At 41.3% G+C, this 17,677-nt stretch overlaps 2 protein-coding genes across 3 annotated transcripts in view; one reads left to right on the top strand and one right to left on the bottom strand.

Moving 5' to 3' along the window:
• Window positions 1-4,980, top strand: part of TMEM117 (transmembrane protein 117) — a 232,981-nt gene extending 228,001 nt beyond the window's left edge. The window contains exon 8 of the transcript XR_008448091.1: window positions 4,882-4,980. The gene's annotated coding sequence lies outside the window, so the exon portion shown is untranslated. The remainder of the gene's footprint in view (window positions 1-4,881) is intronic.
• A 10,504-nt stretch (window positions 4,981-15,484) lies between these two features.
• NELL2 (neural EGFL like 2) overlaps window positions 15,485-17,677 on the bottom strand; it is a 148,310-nt gene continuing 146,117 nt past the window's right edge. The window contains exon 20 of one of the 2 annotated variants that reach the window (XM_054074710.1): window positions 15,485-16,273. In XM_054074710.1, the coding sequence (XP_053930685.1) occupies window positions 16,223-16,273 (51 nt within the window). In that variant the 3' untranslated portion in view covers window positions 15,485-16,222. The remainder of the gene's footprint in view (window positions 16,274-17,677) is intronic. The other variant, XM_054074699.1, reaches the window with a different exon arrangement.

Genomic DNA, 17,677 nt, shown 5'->3' with positions numbered 1-17,677 from the left:
ACAGAAAAACACAGTGTTCCTATTGGCAGTTGGTTCTCCACCAGCTTGTTCTGCACCAGATATAAAGAGCATTGCCATACAGGGAAACAAATTTCTTCAGAGGGTGTGGAAGTGTAGTTGCCAGGTTTTTGTAAGCCAAAATCTCATTGCACCTTTTTTTTTGGTGAGGACCAGCATAAGTCAGGCTGACTGTAAATTCAGAACATCTCCTTTATTCCTTGGCCAATCTCAACATTTAGTGAGAGCATGCAAAAGTAACAACCACTTTAAGAATTTATAACTGTACTTGGCAATTGAGGAGGGGGGGATAAGAAATACAGCAGAGCCAGCAAGACTTTAAAACTCTGCCATGATAGATCTTACCTGGAAGAAGTACTGCAAAGCTGTCAATAGCTGCTTGTAAACAGTAGAGCTTGAAATAGGGAAAACATGTTTTTTCCCTGTCAGAATGGCACAAAGGCTTGGCTGAAGCCCTTGCCTGGCCTATCCATCTGGCTGGTGTGAGAAATGAGATATTGATTTTTCTTATACCATACTATCAGAAACTTAGAGGAGCGACAAAGCTAGCAAACAACACCCAGTTTATTACACTCTAAGTGAGATGTTGGCAAACTTTTGAAACACACATCTTTTTATTTACCAAACACAACTTAATTCACATTATTAACAAAGGAAATATAGAACACACACTGCTAGATTTGCTTTTGACAAAAACTGATGTAGCTTGGAACAGGCTTACATGCTGAAGCTTTCTGTGTTACAGATGATTTGTTCACTAAAATAAAATAATTATTTTGTTAAAAATAAGCTGTAGGTCTTAAAGTTTTCTGAATCACTTCCTTAAATTAGAAACACAGTTGCTATTCATTTCAAGGCAATGTGTGCATCCAAATCTATTCTGTACCCTTGAAAATATAAGTACCCAGAATGATTTCTTATCTAGAAAATAGTACACAAGAGGAAGTCAGAGTTGAAATTTTCTTTTGTTATAATCAAGAAATTACAAGATAAAATCAGGAATACCTGTAGGTGCTTGCAAGAAGTTAGGATTTCAATATATAAAAACATAAAATACTTCATTCTTTCTGCTCAATCTCGCTTACCTACAAGAGCCAAAATAGAGAAGTCTGAAGGTACAGAAACATTAGTGGGAATGAGAAATTGACGCTGCTGTCTACAATTTTAGGCATCAGTAGCAACACTTCAGTATTTTATCCCTGGTAGAGACACAGTTATTCAAAATGTTCTTAATAAGTCAGAAAGTCCCAGTGGGCCATGGTATCCCATAGGAGGACTCTTAATGACAGACCAGCACTCACATCCTAAGCATCTGTTCTGTTGACTGCCGTTACTTTAAATAGCCACTCCACCTGTCTGCATTTATTTCGATTTCTGGAAGTGTTACCAGTGAGATGGACAAAACACCACTGGGACTGCCACAGCAAAAGGAACAAGCAGAGGAGGAGCTGCACGCCCCAGGCGCACAGACGTTGTTCATCTCACAGGCTGCAGGCTGTGGGTAGCTTTGTAAGGACCACAGAGGAGAACTCAGTGCTGTTCCTGACGAGCAGCTTCCTGGGGTTTGTTACAAGGGGAGCTGGGTCAGCAGTGGCAATGTTCTTCAATATTCCCTCAAAAGCAAAGAGAAACACAGAGTGAATCAGATTCCATAATAATTATGAGGAGGCAAATCCAAGCCCGGTAATTAACATGAACAACTCTCATAATGAAAATGCAAGACACAAGCTTGATTATCTACACAGTTACCTGCTGCATTAAAAGATGGAGTCCAACCCCCAACCAACACTAAACTAAAGAGTGTGTGCAACCCCCTTCTCTGTGCCCCAGAGGTTTTGTGCAGGGCTCTGTGCCCCCTGCTGGGACCTATGCTGTCTAACTAGGGCCTGCGTGTACCTCCTGGTCACAGCATGCAAAGAGCTCCCCTCCCATGTGGTGCCATCAGAAAGTCCACTGGTCTTTTAAACACTGTGCCTTTTCATGCTGGACCCCACAGGTCCAGATTTAGTCCACGCCCCATGAAGACAGGTGTGGACTTCCCATGCCCATATCACCTTGAGAATATCCACTCATCGCTGCCGCACTTTACAGGTGGGCATGGAGACTGAAGTGTCTCTTCTTAGCTGGATTGCACAGTTTGGTTGCCTTTTTTGGAGGCAGGTCCTCCTGCCAAAACCAAAGAGAAGTGAGGGTTTTCTCAGGGAAAAAAGGTATAGAACTGTTCCATTTTTTACCGGAAGCACTGTGTTGAAAATACTCACTGCATCACTCTATTCTTGCCACTCTGTTTTGCCACTCAGAAGAGCATCCCTGTTTAGCTACAACATCTTCTGTCCTGAAAAGGTCCACAGGAACCTGACACCCTCTTCATTCTGCTGAAGCATTTCCGTTCTGCTTTAAATATTCATTATATCAATGAAAGGTACATAAGAATGCCTTCTCTGGCTAATCTTCCAAGCCATTCCTTGTCAATACAGAGCTTATTACAGCTAAGTTCTAACAAGAACTCTTTGCTTCAGGATGGCCTATGGGATATAGCCTCAATAGTTGTGTGAGATCCAGCTGGAAGTTCCTCTGAGGCAACAGTCACCTGGCATGCTCTTGGACAGGGGACAGTAAGGAGTGCTGGATTATATGACAAAAGTTGGGCACAACATACCCAAAGAACGCCACAGGTGGGGGAACCCCAATACACCCCTGCCTCCTCACAAAGGCCACCAGCCTGTGAAAAGCTCATACCCCCAGCCCCAAAGGCGTGATGGCAGGGGAACCCCAATGGTGCAGTCCAAGACAGGAGATCCTGCTCTAGTCCCAAGGCTGCCCCAGCCTCACAGGGCAGGGGACACAGAGGTCCAAGAGGCAGAGAGCAAGCTCTCCAGGTCACTCCACAGACTGGAGGCACTGCCCCAGGTTACAGAGTTCCTTGAAGGTTTCAGAGAAAAGCATTTGGGGTAAGGGAAGGAAGAGATCATAGTGGTTTTGTGCATAAAAAGAGTGGGAAAACAGAGAAGGAAAGAAAAGGAGCTGGTCCTGTGCCAACCTGCACAGCCAGGATGCAGTCAGTCTCCACTTCTTACTGAATTCCATGTCTGGTGTTTTTTCCCCATTTGCAGGGCTCTCTGGGCTTCATACTTGTGTGTATGGGGGGCACTGAGTGCCAGGAGTAGACCAGGGTTAGGAGTCCCACGTACCTGTGGAGCCACCACGGGGCATGAAGAGGGGGTGTTGTCAGCACCAAGCTAGACCAGCTGGCAAGTGGGGCAGGTGGCCTGGGACAGAAGAGGGGGAATGTCTTTGGGACTGGGGCACCTGGATGCATGATCCAGGAGCAGAGAGCTGTGCCAGGCTTCCCCTCTGGGTCTGACAGATTCAGCAGCCCCCTAAAAGGCAGCACTGATTCCAGCCCTTGTTTTGAGAGCTGGGCAAAGAATTTTTACAAACATACAGACCAGGTTAGAAATAATTGATGAGGTGTTTGTTTTGGCTCCTATCAAGGCTTCAGCAGGAGCTAAGTGCTGAGCTATCTAGCACATGTAGTCCAACAGAAGTAAGACCCAGTCCTTGTTTGGGAGGTACGCTGTGTTTGCGTGTACCTCAGTTGTACATCCAAATAGCATATTAAAAGATATACCAGGATGGTGCAGTTTCAAATGAACACTTCATACAAGGTAAAGAAATCTACACTCCCTATGACTTCTTATCCAATGAAGGCATGCCAGGAGCCTGTATTCCCCAGTGTTGTGTTGCCCACTTCTAGTGATTTGTGATGTAATTTTTTTCTCTTTTAGCTTTAAGATTCAGGCCTAGAAGTGTATTTCCTCAAGTTGTTTTGGAGTCGTAAATAATTCAAATGCATTAAGAAGTGGTAGTTTTGGTTGGCTGATTTATATAGTGAGGAGAGTAAAGTGGTTGTGACCTTCTGGCTCTATCTTTGACAAGCATATAATTGGGCTACAAGAAAGAGATTCAGAAGCATGTCACTACACAGGAAACAAGCCATTTTTGCTTATGAAGACATGAGGTTGTTCTCCTAAATTGCCTCTTATTCCTCTTATTCATGCAATGCACAGTCTATATATTTGTGTTTTAACAGACCTATTGGCTTTTCCAGACATGCTGTTATGTTCCTCAATGTCTTGTTTGGTTAGCTTAGGGTTTAGTGGTCAGAGAACACGAAGGCAATACAAGTCTAATAGCCGAAATCATTGTGCATACAGTGCCAGGAACCTCAGCAGATAAACCTCAGGAACAAAAAAAACAAGAGCAAGGAAAAGAAAAGGGAGGAGGAAAAATGCCCAAGCTGAGTCTTTGGTTTGTTTTTCTGTCCCACTAACAGCCTTCAAAGAAAGGTGAGAAGTCCTTCACACAGAAGTGAAGGGAACGGCTTTCTTTGCTTAAAAAGTAGCTCAGAAACAACTCCTTTCTTGGTCACTAGTGCTACCTGTGTTTGTTCATACTCTGTGCAAGCTTCACTGGCTTTAATTCTTCCATGTCAGTGTAAGTAACTTGTGATCAGAAAGACAGGACCAAGTTTCTTACCTATCTTTTATCACCTAAATATGGTAGGGACTTTACTGTACCGTAATACAAGCCACTACAATGCCACTGTTTCTGCTCAGCTGCACTGAAGTAGTGTTTTCAAACTGTTTATGATTTATGGAGACAATTTGAGGTCTAGTGTAAAATATGTTGTTCTTTCTGAAAAATCAGACCACAGTATATTAAGCATGAATTGTATAGTTTTTTTATATTGTTAGCTCTTGATGCATATGAGGAAATGCATTTTGCATGAGTCCTTGCAGTCCTTACTGTCATTTTTTTATTAATGCTTCCCTTGTAATTCTGTATTTGTTTCTACTGTAGATGGGGAAAAGAATCGGAGCTCTCCAGCGACTATTATGATATTTTTGAATTTTCATGGGTGTTAACAGAAGACTCTAACGTCCATTGAATAAAATCTACTTAGTAAGTTAAAAATGACAGTGAGACTTTATGCCTTGTGGATAATTTTTTTTTAGCAATTATTCATTAAATGATTTTTATTTTCCTATATGACAATATTTCCAAAAAAATTTAGCAGTTCATAACTGAAATGGACAAGTTCATAATCAGCTGTCATTCTGTCATTTGATTAGCTGTAAATCTGTGTGGGTTGTGAGTGCTGACAACCTGTTGTCACTGGGCCCTTAATCTGTAGTATTCAGCTTTCCGTCTCCTAAGCCGCACTCACTAAAGCACATTTGAAACTCCCAGCCTCAGGTCTTACAGGGCACATCAATGGTGGATTCTTCCTCTCACCCACCCTATGACTTGTAATAGGACAGACAGGAATCCAGGTGTCCTGGGCAACAAAAACATCCAAGTTTTTTTATCAGATTAAAAAAGAAGCACAGAGAAAAGGTGGAGATGGGACCATTTGAGTGCAAGAGCTAACGGCTGGGTACTTGTTTCCTGGGCAAGTGAAGAAGGAGGCAGAGAAGAGTCTTACACTCCAGGCTCCTCCATCCCAGAAGAGCACTGAAATGTGCCACTGCAATGCAGGCCAGCCGAGTATAGCTTTTACTTATGCAAATTATTCTACCTTGTCCCAAGGAGACCTTGAAATCAAGCATTCGTCTGGTTCATTACTGCTCTCTGAAAATTTACAGTGTTGAAGCAAGTATTTCAGCAAAAAAAAAATTCTCGAGTTATGTTCATTTCTTCAGGCTAAACATTTTCTGATATAAATCTTAAAAATGCAGGCCATGATAAATGGCATTCTTAAAATTTTGGCTTTACTTTGGCGTGTTATGTCATTATCCCACGTTAAAAACATTAGTTCTAACAATATGCACTATCAGGTGAGATTCTATATCTATTTTAATTAAATATATTGAAAAATATTTGTTGATTTAAGGGGATACATATGTAAAACTGTAGCATCAGCAGAGTATGAAAGAAATATAGATTTGAGGAACTGCTACTGTGTAGAACGAAAGGTGAAATTGATTAAGAAGAAGAAATTGTATTCAAAGTTAAAAGCAATTTTATCTCAGAATGAACATAGATGAGCTTTCTACTACTGTAGGCTTTCTGGAGGTTTTTCTGAGTTTGAAGCTATTATTCTGACCATAAAAGAGGGCAGGAAATTATATGCAGTTGTACAAATAGGATCAAAAATTTGTTTCCATTTGAACTTTAGCCTGTGAACTAAATAGCATGTGGATTAGCTAAGGCTGCAAATCTGAATGGAGTTATAAAATGTCAGCTATGTTAATGAGCAAGCAGACATTTATCAGGGAACCTCTGTGAAAGTAATCTTCTTGCTAAGCCATTGAAGATAAACCAACAGGTTGCATCTGTAATTGGGGGCACCAAGGCACACAATTGGACAGATTGGGCCACTCTTTTCACAGCTGTAGATTTTCAGTCACATGTCTACAAGTCTTTCTTGTTCTTTGTGTCTGCAATTTCTTGCATCACTGCCCCTAATTGCGCACCCCTTGAAAAGCAGCTTTGTATCCAGTGGATCCCTTCCTTTGCAACACTTCAAGGGACACAGCCAGGGCCTTCCTGACATCGCCAACCCAACCTCCCCCTCAGAAACCACAGTAGATTTAAAACAGATTTAACTTTTAGTCTTTTTGCAAACAAAATAGGCTAACCTTATTTCTAATTGACATAATTTAGGTTCTTACATATTTGTAGCCTCTTTGAACTCAATGCATGCAGAGAAAGTGATGGTATCGTACTTCTGCACTAGGCCAGATACAATGTGTAAGTAAATGCTCCCACCCTAGCAAAAAACATGGGTCAATACACACTTTCATTTATCATGTGCATAAATACTTCAGGGCCTGGTTTCCAAGGTGAGGTAAATTCTCTACTGAATTCCCTGGACCTTTACTCCCTGTTTTCTGTTTGGCGTCTCCTTGGCAGGTCATCTCCATTCAAAACAGCAAGCCTCTTTGCCAGCATCTCCCACTGCTGCCAGTTCTCTGTTACAGGAGGTTTCTTTCCAAACCAGGTGCATTTAACCTGAACCAGTACTAAGGGTGTAGCTAGACAGCCAAGAGCCGTGATAGCAATATGAGTTGATCACCTCCTGAAGAACTTCAGCCACAGTGCAGTAGCTGCTCTATGCTTGCTCTTAACTCACTAGAAGGTGACCTAGAGAGAAGTCAATTGTACCACAGTAGAGGGGAGGTGAGAGCATCCCTATACAGCTCTTCCATCATGGTCCTCTGACTGTGTGTTCTGCTGCCTTTAATCAGGTGTGTAAAGCTCACCATCAGACGTTTTTCAGTCCATGACACTTTTCCATCCTGAGGAAGCCGACCAATTTCTGTACTATTCAGTGGGTGCTGTCTCAGTATTTTCTGGCGTTGAGCAGCACACCACTCAGTAAACACACTATAAATTCACACCTAAGTTTCCACTGACTTTGCTCTCTCTAATCCTGGGGAAAAATTTATTGCCTGATTTACTTGAAGCCATTGTGTATATTTGGTTTTTGTACATGAAAAGCATTTTGGTTACAGTGAAATCTCTGCTTTTCTAAATTGTTCCAAATGTCTATGTGTCTTAAGTTTTGATTCACACCATGCAGGCAATGGCTGCAGTTGACCTTGTACAGACTGATTGTTCAGAAATCCAGGTTAATACTTATAAACTAGATTTATGCCAAACTGCTCGATCACAGCTGAAGAACACAATAAAACACAGGAACTATTTCAAATACTAAATCAAAGGCAAGTTTACCTTCAGTATTATGTGTACTGGGCCAAATTCAGTTCTCTATAGAGTTTTGTTTGCTGATCAGGTGTACACAACGATACATTTCATATGTGAACCTTAAATTCTAATAGCTCAAGAAAGCCAAATGCAACAGCTGAGAAGTTTTATGTGCAAATGTATATTACCCACAAGAAGCAATTCAAATACATGAAGCATACAAAAATCATATGAAATCATATGTGAATCATTTGCAAATTATGCAAAACTGATGAAAACTCACTATGTAAGAAATATAAAGATCACTTAAATGGATTATATAAATGCCTGAATACTTATAGCTTTGCTGGGAATTGATTTAAATTGTGGTGAAATGTCATTCAAGAATTTAGGCCTGTGTACAGGGGTGCAAACTGACCTCCTAGGATGTAGATTTTGAAAGATGCTTGTGTTAAGGAAAAATAAAGTACCTGGATCCTTGGTTTGCTGAAATCCTCATTCAGAAGAAAAACAATAATTAGGATTTCAGCAAATATTTTCTCAGTCTGGTTCAAGTCACAGAGGAATAGGAAATGCAGATAAGTTCAAATTTTCACAATTTGAGTAAGAGTAAGAGTAAGGGTAAGAATTCGACTCCTAATTTATCAAAATTCAGTGACGTTAATTGTACGGCTTCTTAGGAACATGTGATATACGCAGTGGGAAGGGGTTTTGTAAAGGGGTGGTTAACAGTAGCTGACACTTCTGAAGCAACACAGGTGATCTCTAAATGAAAGAGTGATACATCCCATGTAAGAAAGTTTGAAGACACGGCAGAATAGAATTATCTATTATGAGAACCACCAGTGCCATGCTGAGATAAGACAGTATTGAAAGTGATCTGCCAGGTGCTGATATTGGTGCCCATAGAGGAGATGTAGGTGGAAGCAGCGTATAATTTTCTGAATAAAATACCAAGCAGGGGGTAATGTAGTCAGAAAAACAGTAATTTGACTTTTCCCCAGTCTGTTTCCAGCCAGAGGAAGCCAACCCAATAGCTCTGTGGTGAAGGAGTTAATTTGATGTGACGGGCTTGTTAAAAGCAAGTGCTCTTGCTGCTGGGGCTGGAGGGTACTCACTGCCAGAACAGGCAAGGATGGTGCGATACGCGTTTCTGCTGAGCTGTGCTGGTTTTGGTGGGATCACAGGCTCTGTGGGTTGCAGCGCTCCTTCCTTTGAAGGCAGCAGCTGAGCAGCCTCTCAAGTTTACCAAGTGAGGAAAGTGAATTAATTCTTCCTCACCTGCTGTGTTCTTAGCAGGAGTATCAGGGACCATCAAATGTAATTATCACCCAATGGAAACTCAAAAAGACAAAACAGATTAATTTAAAAAAGATTACTTTAAGCAGTGTTAATATTACACACACACACACCCATCTTGCCATCAGTAATGTCTGCAAGGTCAAATTTTCACACCATCTGCATTAGCTGCGCTTTTACGTCCATTTGTCACTAGTCTGACCCAGCTGGGCAGGGGAAGGTGTGCTGCCTGGTCCAGGCCACACAGGCACCAGTTGCAAAGTGGCACCCATGTGCATCTCCCAAAAAAAGCCCTGCAGAAGGAAAGCTTGCCGTGGGAGGGGGCTTATCCTCGGTAGACTGAGGTACCTTTTACAGAGCCACATGATGACAGAAGACTAAAGCAGTGAGAGGATTGCTCTTTGGGGGATGTTTGTGAGCACTCACATTTTATCCATGCTGAGGGTAAATGAGACAAATATGGGAATATTTTTTGCCTTGGAAAGCAATTAAATGGCCTGGTTTCTTGCCTGTTTCCAAGGAAAAATATTTTTTTCAGACTGCAAGAACTTTTTGTTCCTGATTTGAAGGCAGACCTCAGTTTTCCTGGGCCATGTGCTGCATATGTTGGGGCTCCTGCGGGGACGGGGATGTCTCAGTCCTACCCCCGCATCCTTCTGCATTGACAAACAACTTGACTTCAAAATTCATGTATGGCAGCAAAAAGGGGATTATTATGACTTGCAAGGTTGCAAGAGAAGCCTGTTAGAGCTGGGTCATTCTGATCACAGCTTACAAGTTGCAGTGCCTGATTTTGAAGTGGGCCAGTCTCAGTCTTGCGAGAAAACTGTTTTCATTGTGATGGTCCTAAGTATTTTTTACATGTTTACTAAAGTCACTAAGAAAAAATAAACAGGAAAAGGCTGTGGTCCTCTCAGTCAGATGAAATATTCAAAAGCAGGAGCAGCTGGGGTTGTTTCTAATAAGAAATAATGTAGGCATACAAAAGGCTGCATCCTTTTTCTTGTTCAGACCAGCAGTCGTTAAAAGAGAGGAGAGGATTGAATAAGAATCATAGAATCATAGAATTTCTAGGTTGGAAACGACTTCTGAGATCATCAACTCCAACCGTACCTGTCCACTACTAAATCATATCCTTAAGCACTTCATCTACCTGTCTTTTAAATCCTGCAGGGATGGTGACCCAGTCATCCCTGGGCAGTCTATTCCAGTGCTTGATAACCATTTAACTGAAAAAGTTTTTCCCAATGTTCAATCTGAACCTCCCCTGGCACAGCTTGGGGACATTGCCTCTTTTATCACCTAGGTGAAGAGACCAACACCTACCTGTCTGCAACCTGCTTTCAGGTAGTTATAGAGAACAATAAGGTCTCCCCTCAGCCTTCTCTTCTGCAGGCTGAACAATCCCAATTCCCTCAGATGCTCCTCGTAAGACTTGTTCTCCAGCCCCTTCACCAGCTTCATTGCTCTTCCCCGAACACCCGCTCCAGCACCTCAACGTCTTTCTTGTAGTGAGGGGCATGAAAGCGGACACAGTATTAGAGGTGTGGTCTCACCAGTGCTTGAGTACAGAGGCAGAATCACTTCCCTGGTCCCGCTGGCCACACTGTTCCTGATACAAGCCAAGATGCTATTGGCCTTCTTGGCCACCTGGGCACACTGCTGGCTCATGTTCAGTCGACTGTTAACCAACACCCTCAGGTCCTTCTCTGCCAGGCAGCTTTCTAGCCTCTCTTCCCCAAGCCTGTAACGCCACACGTCATTTTTGTGTCAGAAGTGCAAGACTCTGCACTTGGCCTTGTTAAACCTCATCCCATTGGTTTCAGCCCGTTGATCCAACCTGTTCAGATTTTGTGGAGCCTCCCTACCCTTGAGCAAGTTAACATTTCCTCCCAGCTTAGTGTCATCTGCAAACTTACTTAGGGTGCATTCAATCCCTTCATCTAGGTCACTGATAAAGATATTGAACAGAACTGGACCCAGCACTGAGCCCTGGGGGACATCACCTGTGATTGGCCTCCAGCTGGATTTACGTCCATTTACCACAACTCTTTGGGCCCAGCCATCCAGACAGTTTTTTACCCTGTAGAGGGTGCACCTGTCCAGGCCAGTGGAAGACAGTTTCTCAAGTAGAATATTGTGAGAAATGGTGTCAAAGTCCAATTAACATCAGTGCAGCTGTTGCTTGTTTTTCTGTTTTGTTCCCTGCTCCCACTGAACAAAATTTCCCTCCCTCCTCATCATGAAATTGCACTCGAGTCTGTACTTTGTTTCTGCTGTTCTATTTAGATGGATGTTCTAGCTATGGTGATGCAGCTCTAGTTATTTTGGTTGTTAAATATGACTCAGTCCTAAAATAACCCCTTCAACAATTTTATGTTACAGTTCCAAGAAACACTGCTGATATATAACATATACCTTGGCAGTTACATTCAAAGTCTAAAATGGTAAAATGACTGACAAAACCAGATTTAAAAATGAAGCATAGTAATTGAGTTTATTTCTCTTATGGATGAAATATTATGTGATCAATAGATTATTATGCTTTGTAGTAGTTAAAGTTTCATGTTATAAAAATAATCTATGAACAGATTAGTAGCATACAGGCCTGCAAATCTCCCGTTATAGTAAACAATGCCTATTTGGCATTTTACAGACTGCGTAAACTCTGCCAACAAGAAAATACCGGTTAGAGCAAATGTAAATGAGTAACTGATTTCAACAATTGATTTTTTTCTTTCAATCATTTTGCATTAGCACCATCTTGACAAAACTAAAAAAAAGTGAAATACTCTGATACGCTCGTGGCTGTTTACTTTGCAAATCAACAGCCACTGCAGAGATGAGAGAAATGGTGTTCAACGTAATAGTTTTCTTTTCAGACTCTCTCTAAAATGCTTCTTCTTACTCAAAAATCCAGTGGTACACTTTATCTTTTCTCCTAGGACAGAGATTAGGCTAAAACAACAAGAAGTTTTACATTTTTTATTAGAAACAAATATAGCAACAGAAGAGATGGCCAAGATTGTGACTTAGTGAATACGGCTGTAACTTGGGCAGAAGATGTGACAGTAGAAAGCTTTACCAGTGCGCTGCAGAAGAGACCCTTCTCCACTGCTCACCCCTTCAGAAGATGCCAGAGCTGCTCTAGTCTTCTTTACGTAGTTGGCAAAATTTATCTAATAATTTTTAACTTAAATTATTAACTGGTGTAGGGGCAAATTAAACTGCACTTGCCTGTAAGTAAGTTTCACTGTTAAAAAATAACTAGCTGAGCCCTATTTTAGAGCTGTTGCTATTTTTGTCTGAGAAACCAAGGGAGTACCTGCATATTGAGAGGCCACATGAGCTGAGCACCATCACCATTCTGCAATGGGAGCCTCCTCCGCTTTGGAGAAGACCCTCTAGCAGTGCGTGGCCCATGCCCTCTGCCCCAAAGCTGGGCATCTCTCCACAGCAGGGAAACAGGCAATCTATCCGAGGTGAGACTCACCGTGCCTGTGGAGGAGATGCTGTCACCCCATACACATCCTGCATTTGAAGTCAGCAGCTGTTGCTGCTGCATCACAGCAAGATCTGAGATCTGGCCTCTGGCTCATGAAGTTGTGTTTTTCTGACGTGCCCCAGGGTGAACTGCTATAGCCCAATGTTGTTAATGGAAAGACCCAACGCTGACATTGAAGGAAGGCAGTCTTTCAGCACCCTCTCCATAAATATCCACTTTTAGGCATGCTAGAAATAAGCAATGTTTAGTATTTCAACTATGACTTGAGCTCTCACAGAAGACGAAGGTGTCCTTAGCCACAAGGAAGGCTGAGGCAGCCAGTCCCCATCCTTACTCATGCTAAATTTGCAAGTACTAGAAATTTGCAGCTGCACAGTGAACTCCTTCTTTAATAGTTTACAACACTGGTGCTTTTTGTCAACTTATTTCACCATAGCATTTAACTCAGCATTGTAACCGAAGACATCTCTGCCTTTATATGCGTAGGTCCATTAACTGAGGGCAATTATTCTGCAGAGAGGTGACAATTCTTTTATGAAAGTTATTGAATTCTGGTACTGCAAACACTACAAACAGTGCATCAATAATGAAAGGCTTGTAAGAGAGCATAACGTACCCACATCATTCAGAAATATAATCTTTTTTACGGATTATATGGTCTGGCAGATAATTTAGGCCTGGAAATGAGGTATAAATTTTTAATATTTAAATTCACTTTTCAAGGAAAATTAAAAACATGAGCTACTAATTACTGGCTTGACTGAACAGGAGGGAGATGGGGAGAAGGAGGTGAAAAGCAATGAAAAGGAGGGCCACTGTAATGTCTCGTTGGAGTTTGCTGACCTTTAGCAGAACTCCCAACCGATTAGTAACCTTGAACATTGATAAATTAGATAATATTCATTCAGCCCATTCTCATTTTTTATTTAGCAGAGAATTCCAGCTTTGTTCAGCAGTATGACCTCCGCTCTCTACAAACGTGTAACACTAACTGTCCCTCCAAGAGTCTGATTTAAAGTTTAGCTACTACATTATGTCTTGGTTTATTGCACTGAACTTCACAAACCTACAACAGAAAAAGGATCCTACAACATTCAGGTCAGGGCAGCCAACAAAAGGAGAGGTGCTTGTTTTCCAGTTTTTTTTTTAAAAGCTGGGGTATCGCACAAATATTACTTTACCTTTGAGAAAGGATTGAGAAAAAAATTGGAGACAGTTTTCCATCTGGTTCTCATATCTGTTATTGGTCTAAATCTGATGTTGGTGGATGCACTGAACCAGGTAAAGGGCAGGGACATTTGCCTGACCTGAACCTTATTTATCCATGGACCCCAAATGGGGTTGTTTATAACTTTTCAGTGGCTATCTGCTCTCCTCTCTACTGGCTCCACTGCTTTTCTTCAGAGCTTTCTACAGCCCATGCCAGAGCCTGAGGATTCTGCACTTGAAAAACATTCGCTCTTTTCAAAAGGAGAGATCTGGTCTTCATGCATTTCCTATGTCTACCTTATGCCCATTCTTAACTTAAATTCAAGTGCGATTCCTAAACAGTAACACCTTCTGCTAAACCTTCTCTCAGAAATAGGCGTACAGCTGCCACTGAAATCCACTGGAGATATGCCTCTGCATCTACGGGGAAAACATGACCTCCTGAAAATTACTAGCAGGCAAGAAAAGACTGTAGAAAAAGCAGCTCTTTTATTTTTTTTTTTATTCAAAGAGCTAGCACTTTTCTCTAAAAACTTTGATTGCATCTTGCCAGAAGCTGGACAATACAGTAAAACCCTTGAGCATCTGTTATTTATGGACGAGGTGAAAATGAAGATGTATTCAGTCTGAAAATCTTCATAGCTTTAATGGTCCAATGTAACTATCAGTTCTGGGTTTTTTTTTTGCATTTTGTTCAGATTTTTAGGTTTGGGGTTTGTTTGTATTATTTGCATTCAGTGGTCTAGCATCCTCCGTATTCTCTGCTCCAAAAACATCCAGCACCCAACAGACACTAAGGCTCAAGGAAATACTTACCAGATACATGCAGTTGTATGGCATTCCTTTGATCTCCTACTATACATAAAACATTAGAAAGCAGCATCTGTTTGCAGGAAAATAATTGTGTTCTGTAGAAAACACACACATGGACTTCCCTTGTAATAGTACACAGGTACGATATTAATGGAAGTTTTGCCTGTCCAGGCTGCATGACAATCTGCCAAACTGGTAAGAGAGATGCTGAAGAGAAACAAGGCATTTTGAACAGAACGCAACTACTAATGCAGTATTTAAAAGAAATACTCATCCTTGGCAGCACCTCACCTGTTTTGCCTCCAGTGTTCAAGATGCATTCATTACAATCCAGCCTTTTTAGCCTGTAATTTAGAAGCACTGCATTATTTATTTCTTTCCCAGAATAACATAGGCACGTAGCCTCTTTTATTTATTGTTCCACCAGTACAGTAATGAAAATAGGGTTTGCATATTGAAGTGAACCCCATGCACTAAGATGATTTACACAAACACATAAACCAACCGTGGAGCTTTCAGCACAACAAACCAGCCCAGCACAGCTGGAGACAGCAGGAATCTGGGGAGGATCCCCTGTAAATCTGAACAGATTCAAGTCACACACAAGAGATCTGTACCCACTCTGGGTGACAGCGTCCGCCTGGTGCGTAGGATTCGATCTTTAGGCACATGAACTGGTCTGCTCAGTCCACTGCAGTGACTCAGATGTATGAAATTATTTATGTATTCTCAGAAGAACAACGCAGATAAGACATGACAGGCATAAGGCTGTGCTGGGCAGAAACTCCTGCATGTAGAGGAACTAGACTGGCGATACTCCACATGTATTGCACAGCTGCCTAGGCATGCTGGCGATGAACGAACATGCATGAAAATGACATTCTTGAAAAGGAAAGACAAACATAAACTTAAGGTAAGAGAAATATTTATTTAAATTCGCACAATAACAAGCTTATACTGAACAAATTCAATCAAGAAATAATAGTAAGTGCAGTAAAACAAGGAAATATTGATGACTTTTCCCATCAGAAAACATTAAGAAGCCATGCCTGTGAATCACGGTTTTTCTTTTTTGGTTTTTTTTTTGGTTTTTTTTTTGTTTTTACAATAACTTCTATGGTTTGTTATTTTTTTCAGCGCACATACTGTACATATCACATCTTAGCTGCTAGGTTCTTTACTCCTGGAGGCTTCATCCTTTTACTCAAACATCCGCTAAATTCTGCAGTGAGCAATCAAATACAATTGTGCAGATCCAAAGATGATTAGGAAAAAAACTCTGCATCTGGTCAAGCGTTGGACTCTCAAAGCTTCAGAAGACCCGGTAAGAGCTCCTAGTTGATTTTGGATCCTGACATCATTATGTACAGCATTACAATGTGTCACTTTACACTAACCTAAATATTCTGCATAATGATGTCAGACAGACAAATAGCCAGAAGATTTAGGCCTAATCTCATACGAAGGTTTACACATCTGAGCTTGTCTTGAGTCCCATAAATTTCACTCTAATTCAGGTAACTGAGTTCATCACATTTCTGCACTTCAGATGAACAAAACCAATCTAATTTTAGTTTTACTTTTGTACAATTTTTGGTCTAAAGGTCTTTTTTGTGAAGGAAAATTCTTTAACCAGAAACTGCTTGTGAGAGGTGGTTGTTGGTGTCACAGTTCCTGAAGGCACTGTGGGTCCACTGAGCAACAGACGTGACCATTCTAAAGGAAGGAAAAACAGAAAGAAGAATTGAAACAAGTAGCATTTTGTACAAAACAAGTAAATTTAACCATCTCAGCCATTTGCAAACACCCAGCAGATCCGAATATACAGATTTTGATTGGATTTCTAACAGTGTCATCATGTCCTTTCCTTGCCCAAGGAAATGGGCTATTTTGACTCTTCTAATTGTTTGGTTTGCTGTGGTGTGTATCCCAGAGCTACAATAGTCAAACTGAAAGAAGCTGGGATCAGTGGAAGAAATGCCTCCGACATAAAGGTATCAGGCATGTGTTCAAGCACACAAAGCTGTCGAACAAGACAGGGCACTTGTGAGTTTTATTCAGATCAGGCAGAAGGGACTTTGGGTTTTATTTAGCCCTGAATGCTTTAAGTTAATACATTCAGGCTGTAACACCAGAAAACATTAATCTATAAAGTTTTTCCTGATAGTCTGGACATTCTGCTAAGATTACTAGCAACTGAAGGAACAGATTGCCTATGGACATCATTAAAGTACTAGAGAAATTGCTCCCTGCATCTCTACTGCCTCTTCTCTTGAGTCTTGCATTGCAAATAAAAAAGGTATCTTAGTTTTAAATTACTCCAAGTACATTCAGTTAACTATACTGGCCAGACTGATTAAGGACCAAAGTCTGAATAATTTAAGCATTTTCTTTCACATCTTTTGTTACGGGAGGTTAGACAATCCTACTGTTCACCCTCTTTCCTTGTGATTTGAAACGGTTTGCGGCTAAATCAGCTTTAGCTCATGCCAAGGTTTCTGAATTCTTAAAGGATTTGTTTAAACCTATTTTCCTATAGCTTGCTTAGAGAGGCTTAGAGTGGAGCTTTGACCTTCCATATGATGCTCTGCAAGAAAAGAGTGGGGTGACATAGGACGAATGAGACTGAGAACCATACAAACTGGGCACAGCACTAACCTGATCTGGAGGGAGAGGTTGCTTGCATGCAGGACTACAACATTAAAATGCTGCCAATATGAGCACAAAGAGTATTTCAAAAGTAAGATTTGGCATGCTGAGGGACAAAGTCGTACATCTTCACTGTTATGCAGACTCACACATGAGCCATATTAAATCTAAGGCATTTGGCAGAGTATCTATTCTAATCTTATATATGTCCACAATGCAGGAATAGATTTTATTAGTCTATGTATGTGTTTACACTGAATCCAAATTAGTCGATGCTTAAGGTTTGGTCTTTGCTTAAGGGAAAAGGGCACATGGGAGCAGCACACAAGTGGTCGTCAGCAGAACTGATACACAGCTATGCCTCAACAGCAGCGACTGCTGTAGCACACAGTATTGCATCAGGCAAACTGGAGGAAGAAGGTAAAGCTTGAAAGCTTCTGCTACATGATCTTTTACTTCCCATCTCTCACG

The sequence above is a fragment of the Cuculus canorus genome, chromosome 1 (assembly GCF_017976375.1).
Source record: "Cuculus canorus isolate bCucCan1 chromosome 1, bCucCan1.pri, whole genome shotgun sequence".
Classification (NCBI taxonomy): Eukaryota; Metazoa; Chordata; class Aves; order Cuculiformes; family Cuculidae; genus Cuculus; species Cuculus canorus.
This window is presented reverse-complemented; position numbering and strand designations above follow the sequence as displayed.